Source organism: Empidonax traillii, unplaced genomic scaffold, assembly GCF_003031625.1.
Source record: "Empidonax traillii isolate 1590-97213 ecotype Southwest subspecies unplaced genomic scaffold, ASM303162v1 scaffold65:size4453928, whole genome shotgun sequence".
NCBI classification, from domain to species: domain Eukaryota; kingdom Metazoa; phylum Chordata; class Aves; order Passeriformes; family Tyrannidae; genus Empidonax; species Empidonax traillii.
The window spans coordinates 70,865-91,493 of NW_020955258.1; the positions used below are offsets into that span (position 1 = coordinate 70,865).

Below are 20,629 nucleotides of genomic sequence, written 5' to 3' on the forward strand. Positions count from 1 at the left end.
ATAATTTCAGGAAAAGCTACAGCATGAGCTCAGGTCTCATTGGACATCAGAGAATCCACAGAGGGAGAAGTTGTTCTATGTAATCTACCCATCAGAAATGCTTTAGTCATAGCTCACACTTTACTATACCCTACACGATTAATTCCTCAACCAAGATTCTTCTCAGACATGAATATGCAGGTATCTAGTAAGGTACAAATTCAATTCCCACATGATTGGAGCTTTTACAACAGGTCTGTCTGTCTGTGTGTCTTTCCCTCACTCCTTTTCATTTCTATTCAGTTTAAAGACCAGTCACAGGATCCCTGATGGATGACTGAAACACAGAATTCTGTTCTTAATACACATTTAAGATATATAGGCTGTGAAACTTGGCAGTGGTTTAAGTTCTTCCCAACTTTGAGCAGCTGGCAATTAACTGGAGATTTTTACATGTGAAGGGGCACAGTGTGGAAGTTCCTCAGTGGATAAAGGAAAGTATGACCACGGGTGGAAATGCAGTGCTTCGCATTTTGTTTTAAATTTATTGCCCACAGTAGTGATACAAATACTAAATGGAAGCAAATTGGCAACTGCCCCTTCAGGACTTGAGACCATTGTAGAACTGGAGGATATATAATGAAAACTCATTATTGGATCTGGAGGAAAACCCTGCCTTCTGGAAAGGATAAGGAGGTAAGTTGTATTTGATTGGCTTTCTATTTTTAAAGGTACATAAGGATGTTTGCTTTTTTTTATTTGGCCCCAGTTTTACAGTGGCTACAGCCACTTCTAAGTTTCCTTGTAAGGGAAAATGTCCCAAAGGTATATAATGTGTGCTGGATCACATCTTTATATTTTAAAGGTTTTGCCTAGAAGCACAGGGTTTTGCAGCTACAGGGCCACACTGAGAAACTGTGCCATATATCATAAACAAAAAAAACCAAACAAAAAAACAAACAAAAACAACAACAAAAACCAAAACCAAAAACAAACCAACCAAAAAAAAGGTAGAAGAGAGACTCTCCAGATGCTCTTTGCAGCAGATTATGAAAATAATAAGTTCAAAAAGATCCATTTTCACGTAATGCTACTGATAATTCATGTGTGATTCCTTTGACTTACTTTATAGCATATTGTAATGTTAGCACATGGAAAGGTAGGGTTTTCAGGATGATTACTGGACTACAGAACCTGGTGCTGTTTTTTATTTCAACCTTCTGCATCTCAGTAAATCTTCAAATAAAACGTTAATTCTCTTTACTCTAAATTTACTGATTTCTGGAATAAATGTAGGAATTAATGCTCACCTGAATGATAGGACTGGGCACACATAGCCAGTGAAAGACAATGTATGTGAAGAGAGTGTTCAAGAGCAAGGGCTTTGGGGCTCAGAAGATATTTTGGTGAAAAGCATTTAATTAGACTAAAATACTTCCCTGCAATTCACAGTCCTAGCATTACCTCAACCAAATTAAAAGTGGGCTTGCTCAAATTCTGTTGTTAGACTCTTGCCCTTGCAAGTTGGTAAGTATGCAGGCAAGATGCATTAATAGAATCTATTGGGTTTTAAATTAATCACTGCTGTCTTCATAAGTTTCTTGATTCCTGTTTATTCAGTTTGTCATTCCATTTATAACTAATACTTCAAAATCAGCTAGAAGAAATTTAACTTTCCACTGTGAAGGAATTACACGGATTTCTACTTTTAACCTAAATGAAGTCTTTGAACTGAAAGCCAAACATATCAAACTCTTCCTATAAATCTCTGACAGCCAAGTGGAATATCTGTAGTTCCCTGCTTCCTTCTTCACAGTGTACTGAGACTGATGCTAAGTGTTTATAAAACAAATATTTTAAAAAAAATTAGCATTATTAATGGTTGGTGTTTAAAATGGTTTTGCAGAGACATATTGTTGTGAAGTTACAGACGCCCCACTCCTTTTTAAATCATCCAGAAATGCCAAGAAAGAACTGGAACCGTGGATTAAAAGTTGATGACTTCTGCATCTCCCCCTTCTGCAATGTTCTGGAGCATTGTTTGGAGCATGGATCAAATAACATCAAGCTTACAGGTTTGATCCCTATGTGGACCATTCACTAAGAGCTGGACTTGATAATCCCCGTGGGTCCCTTCCAACTCAAAGCCTCCAGTGAATCCGTAAGTACGAGCACATGTGAACTATTTTAACACAGGTAATTCTGCATGTGTGTAACAGAACCACTACAGTGCCTTTCCTGTTTTAATCAACGAAGCATCAAAAAAGATGGATGTCGGCCGTGGCGTAAACCGGGCTGTCGACACGGGAGGGGTTTACATCCAGCCGTTCCTGCCTGGCTGCGCATCTTCCCTTTGAATCTGGCGGCTCCCTGGGCAGGTTGTGCCCAACGCAGCGCCCGCCCCGCGCGCCGCCGCTCGTGCCGGGCCCAACGGCCCCGCCGGCGCGAGCGCGGCCGTTGGTCCGCGAGGGGGCCGCGAGGAAGCGCTGTGAGGGGGCGGGCGCTGTGAGGGGCGGCTGGAGCCCCGCCGGAGCGCTGGGCTGGGACATCGCTTCTTGTCCCATCTCGGCTTGTCGGCCGTTTTCTCTCTCTCTCTTTCTTTCTTTCTCTCTTTCTCTCTCTGCTTAAATTTACAGCATTTATAATTCGGTTTATTTAATCGTGTCAATTTCAAATCTGTCCTGACAAAGCACAAGCTGGTCTGGTCGTATTGTGAAGTGATAGAACCTCGGGCGTTTTATCTTTTAAGTGCAAACTCGGATAGTTAATTTGAGGGAATGGAAAAGCAAAAAAAAAGTGGGATCCTTTTAGGTTAAAATATTTCGCCTCTGTGTTAATGTCTCAGGGTGTTGATTTATTCTTTAACCTGTTTTAATTAATTGAACAAAGGTAAAGACTGAAGCAGTTTTTTCAGTTTCAGACCTTATAAGAGATAATGAATCTCTTATAAGAGATAATGAAACCTAATTTTAAGAAGTGTGAGAAAGATAACTTATTTATTTGAACATTCCCCTTGACGATGTACAGGTTCATTTTGATGATGGATAAAGAAGCCAGGGCTAAATCACCACCTGCCGTGTTCACCTCGAATGCTGTTAAAGGACGTAGGAAGAAGAGGGATGGAACATTACAAGCTGCAAAATGGAATGCTTCTTTAGCTTCTAAAATCAAAACTAAATTAATGAGTAAGTATTGTTAAAATAAAACTGAAGCCATCTACTGTACTTAGACTGTAGGGCTTTAAAAGGAATAGTGATTGTATTTAACATGGTTTGCTGAAATGCTGCCTGTTAAAAATACTAACTTATGTTGAGAATATTAGCAGAGTCTGAAAGTTAAAATGTGATAGTAAGTTGTTTATTTATATAGTTCTTAGAGTATTTTCGGTCCGTGCTTCTTGGCGTGCCAGTGTTTTTGTAAAAATCAACTGCATTTACAACACCCATGTCCACAGCCATGCTTGCAGGATCTAAAAACTGAGGCCTCAAAATGAGTAAAATCAGTGAACTCTTAAAATATGGTTGCCATAGTAAAATACCTAGTATTCCCATCTGCAAAAACGGGATTTATATAAAATTATTCAATTAATAATTTTATATAATTTACTGAATCCAAGAAACTGGAAATACCAATCTGCTGATTTAATCACTTGTCACTTAATCACCGGGAAACGTTTTTTCCCAGTTAGTCAACATTACATTCAAACAGAGGTCTGCCATGGTAAATGTTTGGGGTTTGTTTCTAGCTCAGACAAAAATACTACTATGGAATATCTCAGAAACCTTTCTGCAAAAGATAGGGACACTATAAATGCAGTGAAACATTGTTATTTGAGAGCTCTGTTTCCAGCAGCACCTTCAGTGAGTGTTGACTTCTGCTTCTCTTTCCGTGAGCAGTGCAGAAGGAGTTTGTTGTTTCTATATATATTTATATATTTTTGTTCTGTTTCTATATATATTTTAATTTACTGTGGCTTTATGTAAAAATACTAATTTTCAGTGAAAAATAAACTGTATAGATTAATAATGCTAGTGTCCTTTAGAAATCTCCACTCTGCAGTAATACAAATAGTTCATAATTCAGTAAGATTAATAGTAATTTCAAAGCCTAATGTTTGGAATAGCAAGGTTCCACTGTTGTTTTCTGTTTCCCAAGGCAAAGAAATAAGGCCTTGCAAATTTTGGATAACAGATCACAGAAGTAGTAACATAAGACAACAAAGAGCTGCAGTAAAAGCAGTTTTCAAACTAACCTCGCCCCTTTTTGTGCTCTTTTAGCACATCTTTGCCTACCATGAATGTAAGGAAAAAGCCCCTGACATTTTGGTAATATGCAGTGCCATTGGAAAAAAAAAAGTTAGGTTCCTAAAACATTCTGTAACAGAAATGTATAGGTAGGTTTTCATTAGGACAGTGGAAGGTATATTTTGAATTTAAAGCTTTTTTCTTTATGTTGTCAAAACTCACATTCATTATCAGAATGTTTCAACGCATTAATTTCTAAAATATGTATTTTTTTAGAAATTTTTAAACACTTCTATGCCTGTGAAACTATCAATTTTTAAATGCTTTCTTCTGAAAATAACCTTATTTTAAAAAATCCAGCTGAGCAGAACCTGTGCATGAAATAAACGTGAACATGAAGCAGACAGAGCAGTCATCAGACTGACAACCACAGAAAGAGTTTTGCATTGGAAAGTGTTCGGCTTTGCTGTTGTTGCATCAAAACCTGCAGATAAAAATTTGTTACACAGTGATAGTTCACACAGAGAGGGCCTGGAATTGAAGCTGGTGAAAATAACACCATTTTTGTCTCCTTTAGATAACTCATCTATGTTGAAAGTATCTTTACAACAAAATAACAGAGCATTAGCTGTGGCTTTAAGTGTGGAGAAAGAAAATTCTCGCAGGCTAAAGAATGAGAGGATTTGTCTTCAGAAGGAAGTAGAAAAACTGCAGCTTCATAATATCTTGCTTCGTCAAAAACTAAACTGTTTGGTATGCTGCAAATAATATAATTTAAGCTTTGGTCAGATAAACCAACCTTTTCTCTTTTTTGGAAACTTAATGTTACTTCTTAAAATGGTGATTTAAAATATACGTGTCACATTTCTGAAGTTGTGTCATTGGACAGCATAGTATTTAAGTTTGATTTTTCTTTCATAGGTTTTATTGTTCTTATTATTTTATCTACCAGTGTGTATGTTCGTCCATTGCTATTTTAGTGTCAGCTTCACCTTTATATTTATAGGTATTAAGATGGTATTAAAATCAATTTGTGCTCAGTTGACTCTAAAAAAAATTATAGCATAGATTCACCTTTACATTTTGTCTCTTCTAAAGACAGAAGCCACTTAAAATACATTTTTTAAATTACTTTTTCTTTTACATTCAGAATAAAACTCTTATTGGAATAGAAGCATTTTTGAATGATAACCTTTTAACTGCAATAGAGATAAGCAGTCCTTCTGAGGTAAGATGCTTTTTGAACTATTACTATATTGAACTCATTTTCCATGATAAAATTTTCAAAGCATCGGATTGACTGCGATGTTGAAATATATATGTGTTGTACAACATTTACCCCAGTTCCTTAAAACTTGGCATGAAACACTGGTCTAGTGAAATAAATTAAATTTTGCTGCACTGAAAGTTTAGGATTTAACCTGGTTTACAAATAATCTAAAAGTTAAACATCAGTAAGCCCAGTTAAGAAAAAGCGGTTAAGTACTTCAGTATAAGGTGAGCAAGCTACCTGCCTTCCTTGCTTGGTGCTGCAATAGACATCCTACATGTGGAAACTTCACCGCAAAACACAGTCCATGTTAGTCCTTGTGTTGTGGAAAAATTACAATTAATTTTAAAAAAAGGGAAAATACTGTGTTGTCTGTTCTAAACTGTTGTTTAGTGTTGCTCTGTGCTTCTATTTGTATAATGCAGTTTGCACTGAAAAAGTCTGTACATTGCTTTGGGATGCGGGTAGGTTTTGGATTTTGATGAAATTCATTACAAAATATTTTGCTTTGAAGTTATTGCCTGTGTTTGAATATCATGTGCCTTCCTTCAGTGCTTCTGGGGTTTTTTTCCCATTCATTTTTGGGTTTTTTTCCCCTTTGGGTATTTCCAATACTTAAAACATAAGAGAATATTCAACTATTTGTACTTCCTCACTGTTCTTCTTCTGAAAGAATCTGCAGAGTTCCTTTCCTCTGTCAGCTGATCCAAGTAGCCCTACTGATGACCAGTTCCAGAGTGCCCGCCAGTCAGCGAGGTAGGTGATTATATTATCGGTTAAGTGTCTGTGGAATTTTTTTTTACAGCTAATCTTTGTATATTGTTGTAGCTATTTTTGAGGTAATGAGAAACAATTTTCTGTCTAATTCAGATGTTGCCTATTTACAATTTGGAGTTCAGGCAGAGATGGTAGACAAAACTTGTATTTGAATAATTCACTGCTTGCTTCATGTGATCTCACTAGCACAAAGCAGGATTCTCTATCATCAAAAATACATTTGCCCCAAGATAGAACCAGACTTCATACTCAAGTTGTTGTTTTCTGCTTTTATACATTATTAAGGAAACATTTTAACAATAGAATGTTATGTTAGAAAATGTAATAAAAATCTTTACAGTAAAATTTCCTCTTTTCAGATCTGCAGAATTGCCAGTGAGGCTTCCTTTAATTGGAGCAGCTAATGCAAAACAGCAGAGTAGCCCTTCTCTGGGTGAAATGCTGAATTCCTACAAGTGTACCAATGATTTGTCAGAGGAAGTGCATTCAGATCAAATCAAGTTTGCATCATCATTGCCTTCTGGTACAAATAATCAAAAGTTAATTGAAACAGATCCAGTGGAAACAGCTGTTGACAAGAATAAATTTTTGAAAGGTATGATGTATTTCTGTAAGGTGATTTGGTTTTTGGAGCTCTCTGAGAATTAGTATATAATAATTCACCACTTGATGTGCAATACAGAAGGTGTAGTAAGATTGCTAAGCTGTAATAAAATGAAAAATGACTAATGAAAAATAGAATGCTCACCCATAAGTGTCCTGACAATCACTTGTAGAATAGTGTTTATTGAAATAACACAACTGAAATGTAACAAAGTTAATGTGAAGAGAATAAAACCTTAGTAAGATAACCAAATAATAACTGAAGTAGTTATAGAAAAGTATATTCCCATTTATGTCCAATTTCAAAAGTACAACTTTGGTAAAATATGCAATTAGCTCTAGTTAACTACATTTTTAAGGACCAACCACAGATTGTGTGTATTCAGTTAAAAAAAATAAATTTTGAATTTTTTCCTACTTGTGGTTCAACCTTCGGTAATTTTATAGGGAGTAATTTTTAAAGAGCTACATTCTATTCTGTCTTTCACTAAGCTGCTGAATTTTTTCTCTGCAGAAAATCAACTATGCACAGAATTAAGTTCCCGTAGTGCCTTTGTGACTCATGTCAAAAATACACAATCCTTAGGACAGTCTGAGGAGCTTTCAAAACAATATCATGGTAGTTCATTGCCATCCTGTGGAAATGTGACAGAAAGAAAGAAAGATGCAGTACTTCACAAGTCAAAACCTCAACCTAGTATAAAGGATTTTGATAAAAAAGGTGGGTCATTGAATCTGCCTCATCATAGTATCAACAGTGGCAGCAACACCAATGATACAAATCTGCAGGAAGGTTCAAGTGACTTGTCTCACATTGTTCCCTCATCTATTAAATTTAGCAATGAAAGTAAGACAGATTTTAAGAAGCTGCTTTTTACTGACAAGATGAAGCCTGAAGAAACACTTTATGATGCTGATATGGAGTTGACTGCCAGTGATGCAGGTGAACTACTCACAGCTACAGCAAAAGACAATTATAAATTGCACCAAAATAAAATTGGTAATGCAAATTCTGACAAAATATTAGCAAATTTCAGAAAAGTAAAATATTCTAAGAAGGATAAAGAAAAAAACAAAAGCAAGACTGAAGTTGATTCAAATTTATGTGCAGAAGAAAGGCACACTGGGGCTGACAAGAGTGAAACCTCAAAAACTACTGACTTAGAAACTCAACTATTCCAAAGTCAGACAGAACAGCTACCTGCAGGAGATTCTGTAGAGAAACAGAGTAAAACAAGTAAAGCTAAAGATAGAAAGAGGATATACCACGTTATTGTAGTGAGTCCAAGAAAACAGGAGACAAATGAAGAAACTTTCTCAGAAATGTCTGGAGACATGGAAAGCAAAATTCAAAATGCAAACTTAAACTCACCTCTTAACAAGATCTCGTCAGGAGATTATTGTGCTGAGAATTTACCATTCCAAGATAATACTTCTAATGTGTTGCCTTTACAGGGTGACTTTCTGAATGCAAATGAGAAAGATAGTGAACCAACAAAAATTAGGAAAACTTTTCAAAACCCTTCCAAAGCAAACACAGCAAAGTCCTGTAGAGAGGAAAATGGCCAGGATGAAGAATATATTCCAAAAAAATCTCAAACAGAGATACACCAAAGTGACAGCAAGACAAAACAGAACCATAAAAATATTATGAAGAGAAAAGACAACAAAAAAAGTAGTTACAGACAAAGCAGAGAAACTGAAAAGGACGGCGTTCATAGAATTAGTCAGAAAGCAGACCAAAAGAGCAACCATTTCTCGCCAGGCAGATTAAAACGTACATTGGCAAAGGCTGGCCGGAAAGCATACATAATCCCAAAAGGAAACCTTACACTGTCCTCAGCTTGTAGAAATCAAGAATTAAAAAATAAGGATTCATTGCATGCAGAGACTGGAAATAAAGTAACTGGAACTCAGCAAATGCAAGTAGCTTTGGTTCCTCAGGACGATGCAGCTCTGAATACACCACAAGCTAAAGAACAAGTTAATGATGATGCTAACATGTTAAAGAAAGCAGATTCCTCAGCAGTGGCAAATAAATCCCCACTCATTAGTAATTCTTCTGGTAATCAGGTAAAGCAGAAACAGAGATTTAGTTCTGATATTACTGAGACCAGACGAGAAAAAAGTTATTTCAGGCCTATTGATCTGGGCAGGCAGAATATTTTGGATGGCCAGGAAGGCCCTCATGAAATAGGTTCCTTTATGAGTAAATCAAAGCCTACTATTCAAGCTGAATGTTCTAAGAATATGTCATTGAACACAGATAGCTTTCCCCAGGAAGGTCTTTCCAATGTGCAGCTCTCGGCTTTTGATAACCAAAATGCTTCTATCAACTTCTCCGTATTGAAAAACTCTGAAATCCAAGGAGAAAATGATCCTAAAGAAGCACTGAATGCTGAAAAAGTAGAACAGAATCTGGACCATATTTCTAAAGAGAGTTACAAAAATAGTCTGACACCTTGTCATGGTAAGTGTATGAACTAAGGAAAAAAATGGTGGTTTTTTGAATTAGAAAGTGCCTGAAATGGTGTTTACATGTCTTCCCTTTATAGTGGTCTAATCATTGCTTGATTAGAGTGCATAAAACAACACTGGAAAAGGTAAGAATGAAAACCACTAAAATTACGCATATTCCATATCATCTAGCAGTCTCAATATGTTTTTTTTAATTGTGGTTACTAATATCCTTGTTACTTTTCATTACATCCCAAGATGATAGTAGGGTGGATGTAAATAGTCTACATTCTTGAGAAGCAGTTGTGGTTGGAGCATGTATTCCATTTTCAAAGAATGTCATGGAATTCAGAAAGGTGGGGATTGAACTAACTGTTCCCTTTGTAAATGGAGAACAAAGCTGGACTTCTTAAAGATTTCATTTGTGTTTCTTTAGAAACGCTGCAATTCAACAGCAATTCTGATATCTAACAAGTATGTTGAGTAGGTTTTTTCTGTAATCTGCCCATGAGCAAACTTTGATATGACAACCTCTTTTTTTAAATTAGATACATTAAGTAAATAATCAAACATTGTAGTCTGGAAGATGGGTTTAGATTCTTCTATCAGAAGTGAAATTATTGTAAAGGAGCTAAAGGAATATATGACTAACACATCTATGCAAGAGTTTAAATCTACTTTCAAATGCAGCTTTGCAGTTTTTTAGCATTAGGGGTCTATTTTGTAAACATACTTGTTTTCCACAAGGTCCTGTTTACTTCATTGTCTCTGAGAAAGTCCCAACACCTAGAAAGTATCCTAGGTCAGATTAATAGTTTGAATTACAACTATCAATCAAATGCTGCTTCGTTTGAATGCTAAGACACAATGGCAAAAAAAATCTCCTATTTTACATGAGCTCAGAGTAGGAACACTGACCATTGTGTGAGGTATCAGTCTTTGTAATTTGCAATTGTATATTGTCTTCAATTCCTTCTTTGGAAAGTGGAAAGGGCATCCCATAATTTTTTAACAGGATTATTATTTATGGTTATTATCAGCAGTATCAAAGACTACTGACATAAAAAGCAAGCTAATTATTTGATCTTCATCCATTTAAGCACAATTCAAAACCCAGTTAATTTTTCATCCTACATCCAAATCCCCATCTTGAATTGAAAGATTGCTGTGTTCATTTTGTGCACATATATCCAAAAAGCAGGCATAAAGCTGGAAAACTCCTGTACAGTTTGACTCTTCAAATTACACATGTACAGCCTCCCCCTGCATCCAAGGCCATGGGCTGTGTGCAGTTTTGCTTTGTGAATGTGGTAACTTAGGGAGTCTTAAGCAGCCAGCTGCAAACTGCAGTGCTCATGGGGCTCTCTGAAATGTCCCATGACTCGTGGCAGACTCAAACAGCTCGAAATTTATTGCAAGCTGCTCTAGTGGCATTTTCTTTGATCGTCTGTACCAGTTTGTGTTGAGTGTCTTTAGTAGGAGCAGTAACCGAAGTACTCGAATTAGGAAATACTAACGAAAAATAATTATTAATTGAAAGTTTACCTAATGATTCAGAAAATATTTAAAACTAAGCATATAAACTATTGTATTTACAGGAAGAAAGGCTTTTCAAGATCTGACAAATACCGGTATACAATCTCACGTGTCTGTACCTAAATCCCCCAAAACTTTAGAGGAAAACTCAGCAGCACCATCTAGACGAGGAAGACCCACTGTTTGCTACAAAGAACCCAATCTACACAGGTAAGTGGGGGCAAGTAAATTGGACTTTTGCTTGCTTTTGGAGTGTATAACTGTCCCCAGTAAAGATAGTTGAAGGGTTTATTTGGAGATTTAATAACCTGTCACAGATCTCTTTTGCAAAGAATACTTTAGTGTTGGTATAAAACTTCTCCTGTGTTGCAGGATTTCCAAGTGCCAAAGTAAAACAACATTATTCAAATCTCAAAATGTATTTTGTAGTAATAATGAATAATAGTGAATCTTAATGTTTATCATGACATAAACCCCTTTAGATGTGGATAATTGTAAATATTATACTTAAAGATAAATTTACACCATAATAATGTCCTTGTATTATTGTCAAGTGAAAAGAAAATTTATGCACTAATATTATATAATTCAGTAGTTTTCCTCTAAGTATCTGTATCTAAGACAAGAAATCATTTAAGATATATAAATTTGATAATTTGTTATATTAGTTAGCTATATTAATTTTATACTTCATTTGCCTCTCATTGTTCATAGCAAATTTAGTGGCACAGAATTTTTGAGATAGTTCAAAGGCAAAACATAAATTGTGTAATAACTATTAAAATTTAAAAGAGGATTTTAAAGCCAAACTTCCATGAAGAAAACTAATTTATTTGCTCTTACATGAATAGGTTTAAATCTAAATGGACCTTTAGGTTGATTACTTCTAAAAATATTCTGAGACTTTTTGCCTCAAACTTGGTGATGGTGGTTTTTTGTTTGTTTGGTTGGTTGGTTTGGATTTTTCAAAAGTGTAATATTAATTTAAGGAACAGTTATGCTGTGTTGTGTATATTAGTAGGATGTGATTCATGAGGTAAAAAGTGTCAAGGCTTCCCTGTAACAGTGTTGAGAGTGAGAGGATTATAACAAATTCATTATAAAGGTGTAAAAAGAGTATGTCTCTTTTCTGGCAATACTGTGACAGGATTAAAAAACAAATCCACAAGCTGAAAAAAAATTAGAGCACTGTTCTAATACACCCTAAAATATTTTTTACCTGTATAAGTAAGCAAACAATTGAAGTAATGAGACTGTGAACAAGGAGGACCTGAAACTAATGTAGGAAGTGTTTTTACCACTGACAATTCAGAAATGTTTACACCAGGTCACTTGTAAAACAAATGGAAAGGGATTAGGGTTACACTGTTACTTTACTAATTGATTTAGATGCTAAAATACTAACTATATATAATATTACATATTGACATACTGACACTCTTTTACCCCAGAATGATAAGGCTCTATATTTCTGAGAGAGACAGTAGCTAATAACAGAAAAAAATGTTGATGTCACTCAAGATTTTAGATGATTGTCACCTATTTATATTTTATTTGTAATTATACTGTCCTGAATGGTGCTGTTAAGCTTTTTGTTTAAATAAGTTTTGAATTTTGTCTTATAGGAACATCACATTAATGTGACAGAGGTCACATAAAAAGACTAGTATTTTTAGCATTCTTTTGGAAAGCAGTAGTTTTCATTAAGAGTATTTACCACTTGAGCTGTTATTTTAATTTGAATTGTTATTATAATTACATTATTATAGTTACATAGGTGCTTGATGATATTCATACATGATGTCTTTTATTTCTTTTCTTTACAGCAAATTAAGGCGTGGGGATCGGTTTACAGATATGCAATTTCTGTGTTCCCCAGTCCATAAAGTAAAAAATAAAACAAGTTTTAAAAGTAAATCAAAATTTATTTGAAGAAGAGAAAAGAATTGCCTCTATGAACAATACTTCTAAAATGGGTACAGTTGTTTCTGTATGTATATAGATGTTTAGCAATATTGAGTGCTTGTTGTTTGATTAGTAGAGGTCTTCCAAAGTGAAATTTTCTGGAAAAGAGTCTCTATATAAGGGGCACAGAATACTTCACTGAGGAAGGCATTTACATGTTAGGTTCCACTCACGTTTTGCATTTCTGGTCAGTAATTTATAATTTCTTCAAAGTGTTTGCAGCACTTCTTAAATTGTAAGAAAAGTGTATGTTTTAATGTAAATTAAAAATAAACCAGCTTTGGGAATTTTAGTGTGAGTTTTTCATATTTATTTTGAGTAGAACCGTTTCTCGGTGCTGGCTGGAACAGACACATGCATCACAAATGTTGATACATTTATCGAAATAGATGGAGACATCTATTCTTTTGATAGTTGACTTTGGGATTTGACAGAATCATCCTGAAATTTGAATAAGGAAGGCTCACTGAGGAATAGTGGAGAGAAATCTGGTGTCCAGGGTACATGCCAGAGGCAGCCAGGAAGAAAAGATCACTGCAATAGAAATTCAATAGGGAATAGGATCCAGACAAAGCAACACCTTGAGTTTCCAACTGAGAGTGCTCGTGTGATGACTAATACAACCACATTTACCATTCAGCTGTCAGGGTTCTGTACTCCTTCCCCCCTGAATTCTCATGGATAACATTCTGCATTCCATAATGAGCTGTCAGCAGACAAACAGCTTTCTGTCATTACCTCATTTGCAGATGTTGCCAGCTGCGGGCTACAGCCCACACAACTTTTACAGATTACAATGGATAAGGTTCAGGTTAATTTTGCAACTAAGACAGCCAGGGCTCGTTTTTAATGAGATACAAATAAATTAACTTTTTTTGGTTAGAGATGGTGGTTGCTCATGCAGTATGCACTATATGTCATTGGTTTACATGGGCTTAAAAATTGATCAGACACATTAACAGAAGAAAAACCTATGAGGTACTGCCAGAAACACCATTCTGGCTCAGGATGTCCCTGTTGAAGGCTGGAAGAGAATTCTGGAGAAGCCTTACTATGCATTTGACCAATTTTTATACTTTTTCCAAGGGCATTCACTGTTGAAACTTTCAGAGACCAGTTCTTTGGTTAGCTAGACCTTTTCTCTGATACAGTACGTCTCTTTTTAAGAGCTGTAACTGATACTCTTAAATTCATAATATGTGCTTAAGGATATATATTCTTAAAAAATATAATATATTCTTTGGAACATCCTTTAAAAAATCACTTTTTATACTTCATTGTAGATTTCCTTGTAACCTGGAAAGCTGATGGAGAAAATAGTCCTTTCACACATGTTAGAGACAAGAAGGTGATTGGGAGTAGCTGGCATTGATTTACAAACAGGAAATGAGGCTTTATTAACCTGATGGTCTTCTCCAAGTAACTTAGTGGGTGAAGGCAGAGCAGTAGGTATTGTTTATCTCAGCTTTAGTAAGCCTTTTGATATTAGATCTGATAACATTCCCCAAACAAGCTGACAAAGGAGGTGTTAGTTAACTGCACAGTGAGGTGGGTTGAAAACCCAAAGGGTTGTGATTAGTGGCACGTGGTCCAGCTGGAGGCAAAATACCAGAGCTCCTTAGGGTTTTATACTGGGGCCAGCACTGTTTAACACCTTTATTAACGACCTGTAGGACAAGACAGAGTGCACCCTGTACAAATTTGCAGTTGATACAACTCTGGAAGGAGTGGCTGAAATACTGGATGGTTCTGTCACTGTCCAGAGGGATCGGGCTGGAGAAATGAGCCAAGAGGAATCTCAAAAAGTTCAACAAGAGGAATCTACATCCTTCTCCTGGGAGAAGAAATTCTCCAGAATTTCAGCTGCATATTTTGACAGAGAAGTGAGTCATGAATATCGAAATATATTCCTGGATGTAGTTTTCAGGTGTGTCTGCTCTATATGTAAGTATTGAACCAAAAACACTGAGGCACAAAAGTATTATTTACAAATACTTCAGTAATACTACAGTTGTTTTCCATTGTGGTTTTTTTATTACAGTCTGTAGCCCCAAGGCAGCTTCCTGACATCCTGTAGGACATTCCATGTATGAGTTTGGAGTTAAATACAGAGAGCTTGTCTACCTGTGGTCACCAGTTCCAGGGACCATGAGAAGATTGGAAATGCACAGCAATAAGAAGAGCAAGATATTTTCATACAGAACCTCACAGGAAAAAAGTTTTCAACCAGTATGAAAATCTTTATAATAAAAAACTTCCCTTATCATCCAAGCAAGGTGATCTGCATGGCAAAACAGAGCTGTTAAATTACTATCTGAGAAATTTAATCAAACAGACTTTTTCTTTCTGAAGCATGGTATGTATGTCATCACATTAGCAAGATTGTTAGGAAGAGCTGCAGAAATGGTTGGGAAGATAGATTCTATCCTGATTCAATGTTATTTTTAAGAGAATTACACGGAGAAATTTTAATGCATTTTTTCCTTGTCTTTTTTTTTTTTTTTTACCAAGTTTGTAATTAACTTGTTTTATTTTTAATTGAAATGTTCTTGCTAGCTTCCATGGTTTATCAACATCACCAGCTGTGTCATGAGAAATCCCAAAAAAGTATCTGTTACAGCTTGTGTTCCCAGTGCTGACACTGCAGCAGCAAAATAGAGTGGTTTTTTTAATGGTTAAATTGTTCTCTATTGCCTGCAGTTTGAAAGTTAGAAACAGAAGCACTTGCTTCATCTTCCCAGAAAATAACTAATCTTTTGGGAGATGGTCTTAATTATTTTCTCAGTGAAAGTCCTGTTCCACACAGCCTCAGGTGTTACCGGCTACACTGCTATGGTGTCCCAAATATAAGCATAAGGCCTAGGTCTTTTTGGCTTCATTTCCTCCTTTTAGTATGGGTGTCTTTCAAAGTAAAAAAGGATAAAGAAAATGGCCTGAAGATGTCCAGAAGTTATTTTAAGAAAGTCTAAAATTGTATTATTTTTACTACTGCCCTTCTTCCTTTTCTTTTTCCAGTCTTGCTCTTCTTGTTGCTCAAATTGATGTTCTATGATAGAACACAGAGAAAATTCACTTTGTTATTTTCTAGGATGTATTTCTTTTATTTGTTCCACAAAATGATAACATAAATGAGGCATAAAGAATATTACATTGCCTTTGAATCTACACTAAATGTGCTTGTTTTACCAGATCATTTGATATGTTAGAAGATATTTCCAGGAAAAATATGTACAAACAGCTCATGATTTTCGAGATAAAAATCAATCTGTAGCCATCAGCAGGGATTAAGATAATTTGCTGAGGATGAGGTAATTTGAATTTCTCATTATGGCTTCAAAGTTGCTTTTTTCTCATGCTTACTCAATCTGATTTTTTTTTTACATTTAATATTTTAGTTTACCCGCTACAAAGATTTTGGTTTAAATTCTGTAGGAAATTAATCCTATATATTTAGATTATACAGAAAGAGGAATATATTTATGTTTGTATAAACTCTTGCCTGCACGAGTAGCCCATAAAAATGCTTGTGACGCCTGGAAGTTACTGTCAATTACTTTGTGAATGCAAATATAACCAAGAATTCCTTTGGGTTACTGATCACTACGTTGCTGGATTTTATCACGCTTTAAAACTAGCCTTGAAGATTTTTTTGTAAGATCCTCCCAACGTCTCACAGCGTCAGAGTTCCCTCCGAGCGGCCCCGCTGCCGCCCGCCCCGCGGCCCCGCCCCGCTGCCAAGGCCGCTCGGACTGCCCGAGCTCCGCTGGTTCCGGGACTGGCACGATGGCTCTGCAAGGGGCGGCGGCGGCTGAGGAGCTCGTGTTCTATGTGAATGGCAGGAAGGTAAGTATTGCCCGGAAAGAGCGTGCAGAAAGAGAGGCTGCTGTGCCAGAAGGAACCCCGAAGGGTGTGGGCACAGATTTGGCTTCCTCAGACTTCTTCAGGGGAGTATAACTGAATCCTCACACAAGCCTGCAGAACAGACATGGTTGCATCCCATTTTGGCTACTTCTGCTGTTTTGGGGGAAAAAAACGTGCCAAAGTGAAACACACTTTCAGTTGGGTATCAATTTTGGCTGGTAAGCAGTCTATTTTTTCCATTTGTGTGTGTCTGGCTTCTCATCTTCGATGGTATCAGATTTTCAGAGACATAACTGAAAGGCAGCAAGACTCTGGTGCCAAAACATGGACTACTGACCATGAAGATAATATTGCAAGGACTGGTTGTTGATCCAAAGCAACTGTAAGGGATTAGCTAATTCTAAGCAACAGAATAAGAAGTGCTCTACTCGATCAAGAATGTAGGCGTTTCTGTTGCTCTCTGTTGTCAGATGATTACAGCAAGTGAAAGTTCATACAAATAAAGCTAGAAAAGAAATTGTTGCTGCTGACAGCCTTAAAAGACCCTTGCAGTGCATCAAAGTGCCAGGAAGACTCTCAAATCTGCAAATCATTAGTTCTTCATTCTGTCACTGTTGTAGCAAAGTTCTACTGTGTTTTGTGGCCAAAGGTCACTTCACTCAGTGTAACCTTTCGCTGAGCAGCAGTTATTTTTAGTAGTTGCAAGGTGCCCTGACACTTCTTTTCTGGCAACGTATCTGCCTGAGAAGGAACTTTCAGGAGCCCAAACTCTCCTGCTGTGTTTGGCAATTAGTTTAGTTCTATGAGAGGGAACCCAAGAGTGATCCTCTTCTGGCTTTGTGAGAATCCAGTCCGTGCACTGCATTTTGAAAAGCCTTGGTTTCTTATTCAAACCTTGTTTTTAATTTCTTACTGCAGATAATAGAGAAAAATGCTGATCCTGAAGAAATGCTGCTGTCTTATCTGCGAAAGAGGCGTATCCTTTTCTTGTCTGTTTCCTAAAGTTGATCATGTGAAAGCCTTATTCCAGAAAATTCTCATAAATTTTAATTCAAGGTTGAATTACCAGATTAAGGAAGTTGTGATTCCCTGAAGATAAGCCAACCATATCAAATAACGTCTCTTTCTTAATCCAAATACTCTTCAGTTGAGCTACTGTACTTTAAGCCCAGTTTCTTAAACACACACAATTATGGCATCAGGCATGATGGGTATGTGTTTATCTGTGTTCCTCCTCTCTCCCCCCATAAAGAAACCGAAAAATCTTGTGACCAGCATTCATAAAGCTTGACAGAGTAGAAGTCTCCAAGTTTTATAACAGTCTCTCTCCCAGGAAAAGATAGACACTGTGATGAGACCTTGAGACTGATGGGATTTTAAGGGGGAGAAAGACTTTTTGGTGGCTTTGGAATATTAAATTATCTGTTTGTTGATTCACAGCTTCAGACTGGCCACTGTTACAGATTCACAGAAATGAACACTTCTTTGAGAAGTGTGATCTTTCAGATGAGGTGCAAGGTTAATATCCTTACTATAAATGGGCCTTCTGGGAAAAACTGGGAGATGGTTTTCAGTGGTCCACTACAATTTCAGCTATACAGGTGGTTTGCCCATTACGTGTTACTTCCTTTCATATTTTCACTTGGAAAACTATTTTTCACTTCCTCTTTCTGTCCCAACTTACTCCTCCTCCAAAATAAGTCCAAATCAAGTTTTCTGTTTCCTTGAGAACAGGATTTTGGCCACGTCAGTCCTTAACTTCAATCTTATTTTCATTCAAAATTTCAATGCCACATAGAAAGGAGTCTCATGCATATGCTATGATACCAAACTAGTTTGAAGTTCCTTAGAGGTTTAGGAAAGAAGGTGACCTCAAGTCTTTGAGCAGCATAAAGACCAGAATGGAACCAGACAATAATTTTTCCCTTAATGACAGCATTTTCAGTCCGTCTTACAGGAACTAAGTATGGCTGTGGAGGAGGTGGCTGTGGTGCCTGCACAGTGATGATATCAACTTATGAGCCAGTTTCAAAGAAGATACGGTATCCTTTACAGAAAATGTTGAAAACTGCACAGAATTTTATGACTGTAGCTACCATTTCCAGATATGAAACTCTAAAGAGAGTTGTAAAATATGTAAAAATATGTAAAAATATGTAAAAATATGTAAAATATGTAAAATATGTAAAATATGTAAAATAGTAAAGGAATCTGGAGTAAGGGTTACTTTAATTCAAGAGAATACTGTAAAAAAGACTGTTGATTCAGATATATTGTAGATTTGCTGAAGGATCATACTCAAACACTGGATTGGCTTATATATTCTAACAGCTCCTGCAAGGAGGTTTTGGGAGTCATTACTTTAAGACCTTTGTACTGACCACTGGAATGTGGCTCCTACCTGCAGCTCTGTCTCGTGATTTTACTCCAGCTGGTAACTGAGCACTACAGAGCCACACACTCGTTCCCCCTGGCAGGATGGGGGGAATTTATTAGAAAAACAAAGAATTTTATTTTAATGATTAAGAGCTTTGAAGAATTTTCATTTTGGCATGTTGTTGCTACTTAGTATGATATTTATTTTACATCATCATTTCCTTTGGATGAGAAATTAGATTATAAATTTGCAGCAGTAATTCTTTACTTCCTTCAAATGACTACACCAATCCTTTCTTTCCCATGTTCCTCCTCCAAAATACAGTTGCTTGTAGGCAGGAGAAATAAGGGGGCAGTTAGAAAGATTGAAGTATTGAGGAAGATTTAAAATCTATGGAACTGTCCTCATAGATACGTTTTTTAATACTGAGGACAAGAGACACAGGTAGCAAGTGATCCCTTCTCATTCCAAATGATGATAGTGACTTGACTGACTGAAAAATAATTTTCAGATGTTTATTATTATAAAATAATATTAATGTTCTTTATTTTCCTTTATGTTCCAAAGACACTATTCAGCCAATGCATGTTTGCTTCCCATTTGCTCTTTGTATGGTGCAGCAGTGACTACAGTGGAAGGTGTTGGAAGCACAAATACCAGGATTCATCCAGTTCAGGTGAGAGTTACAGTATCACTGTGTAAGAGGGTTACTGATTCCTTTTTTGTGGGGGCTGGCTGGCTTTAGTGGCAGTGCTTTTATGGCGTGAGAATTTCATATGATGATTATTTTCCCTGGTAATAGAGGACAAGATGGGTTTCTGATGGTTGACTGATCAAGGCTGATGATATATGGTGGACCTTGCTTTAATACTGACACTGTAATCAAATAGTTGGTATGTAAGGATTGCTGGAATGGATTGGGCTTGTGCTCTGTTTGGGCTAATGGCACATCTTGGACAATGGCCCTTTAGTTGCTCTTTTAGTATAAATGCATAAACAGCAGAAGTCCACTGAGGGTTAGTTAGAATCATAGAATGATAGAATCATAGAATAGATTGGATTGGAAAAGACCATCCAAGATCATCAAGTCCAACCCCTGATCCAACTCCAATTACTATAGCATGGCACTAAGGGCCACATCCAATCTCTGCTTAAAAACCTCCAGGGATGGTGAATCCACCACCTCTCTGGGTAGGCCGTTCCAATGCCTGATTACCCTCTCTGTAAAGAACTTCTTCCTAACATCCAACCTAAACTTCCCCTGGCAGAGCTTGAGCCCATGTCCCCTTGTCCTATTCTTGGTTGCCTGGGAGAAGAGACCAACCCCCACCTGGCTATAACCTCCCTTCAGGTAGTTGTAGAGAGTGATGAGGTCACCTCTAAGCCTTCTCTTCTCCAGACTAAACAACCCCAGCTCCCTCAGCCTCTCCTCATAGGACTTGTGCTCAAGTCCCTTCACCAGCCTCGTTGCTCTTCTCTGGACCCGCTCCAGCACCTCAATATCCTTCCTGAACTGAGGGGCCCAGAGCTGAACACAATACTCAAGGTGTGGCCTCACCA

General features: G+C 36.8%; 2 protein-coding genes across 5 annotated transcripts in view; both read left to right on the forward strand.

Moving 5' to 3' along the window:
• Positions 1 to 13,123, forward strand: part of SGO2 (shugoshin 2) — a 26,238-nt gene extending 13,115 nt beyond the window's left edge. Inside the window, exons 1-9 of one of the 4 annotated variants that reach the window (XM_027880090.1) lie at positions 2,588 to 2,673; positions 3,005 to 3,164; positions 4,801 to 4,976; positions 5,374 to 5,451; positions 6,167 to 6,249; positions 6,630 to 6,865; positions 7,388 to 9,343; positions 10,929 to 11,076; positions 12,693 to 13,123. In XM_027880090.1, coding sequence (XP_027735891.1) covers positions 3,017 to 3,164; positions 4,801 to 4,976; positions 5,374 to 5,451; positions 6,167 to 6,249; positions 6,630 to 6,865; positions 7,388 to 9,343; positions 10,929 to 11,076; positions 12,693 to 12,798 — 2,931 coding nt within the window. In that variant the 5' untranslated portion in view covers positions 2,588 to 2,673; positions 3,005 to 3,016 and the 3' untranslated portion in view covers positions 12,799 to 13,123. The other 3 variants (XM_027880091.1, XM_027880092.1, XM_027880089.1) reach the window with 3 other exon arrangements.
• Positions 13,124 to 16,571: 3,448 nt separating this feature from the next.
• The window catches only part of AOX1 (aldehyde oxidase 1), a 41,030-nt gene continuing 36,972 nt past the window's right edge, over positions 16,572 to 20,629 (forward strand). Inside the window, exons 1-4 of the mRNA XM_027880097.1 lie at positions 16,572 to 16,674; positions 17,611 to 17,668; positions 18,638 to 18,734; positions 19,637 to 19,745. Coding sequence (XP_027735898.1) covers positions 16,615 to 16,674; positions 17,611 to 17,668; positions 18,638 to 18,734; positions 19,637 to 19,745 — 324 coding nt within the window. The 5' untranslated portion in view covers positions 16,572 to 16,614. The remainder of the gene's footprint in view (positions 16,675 to 17,610; positions 17,669 to 18,637; positions 18,735 to 19,636; positions 19,746 to 20,629) is intronic.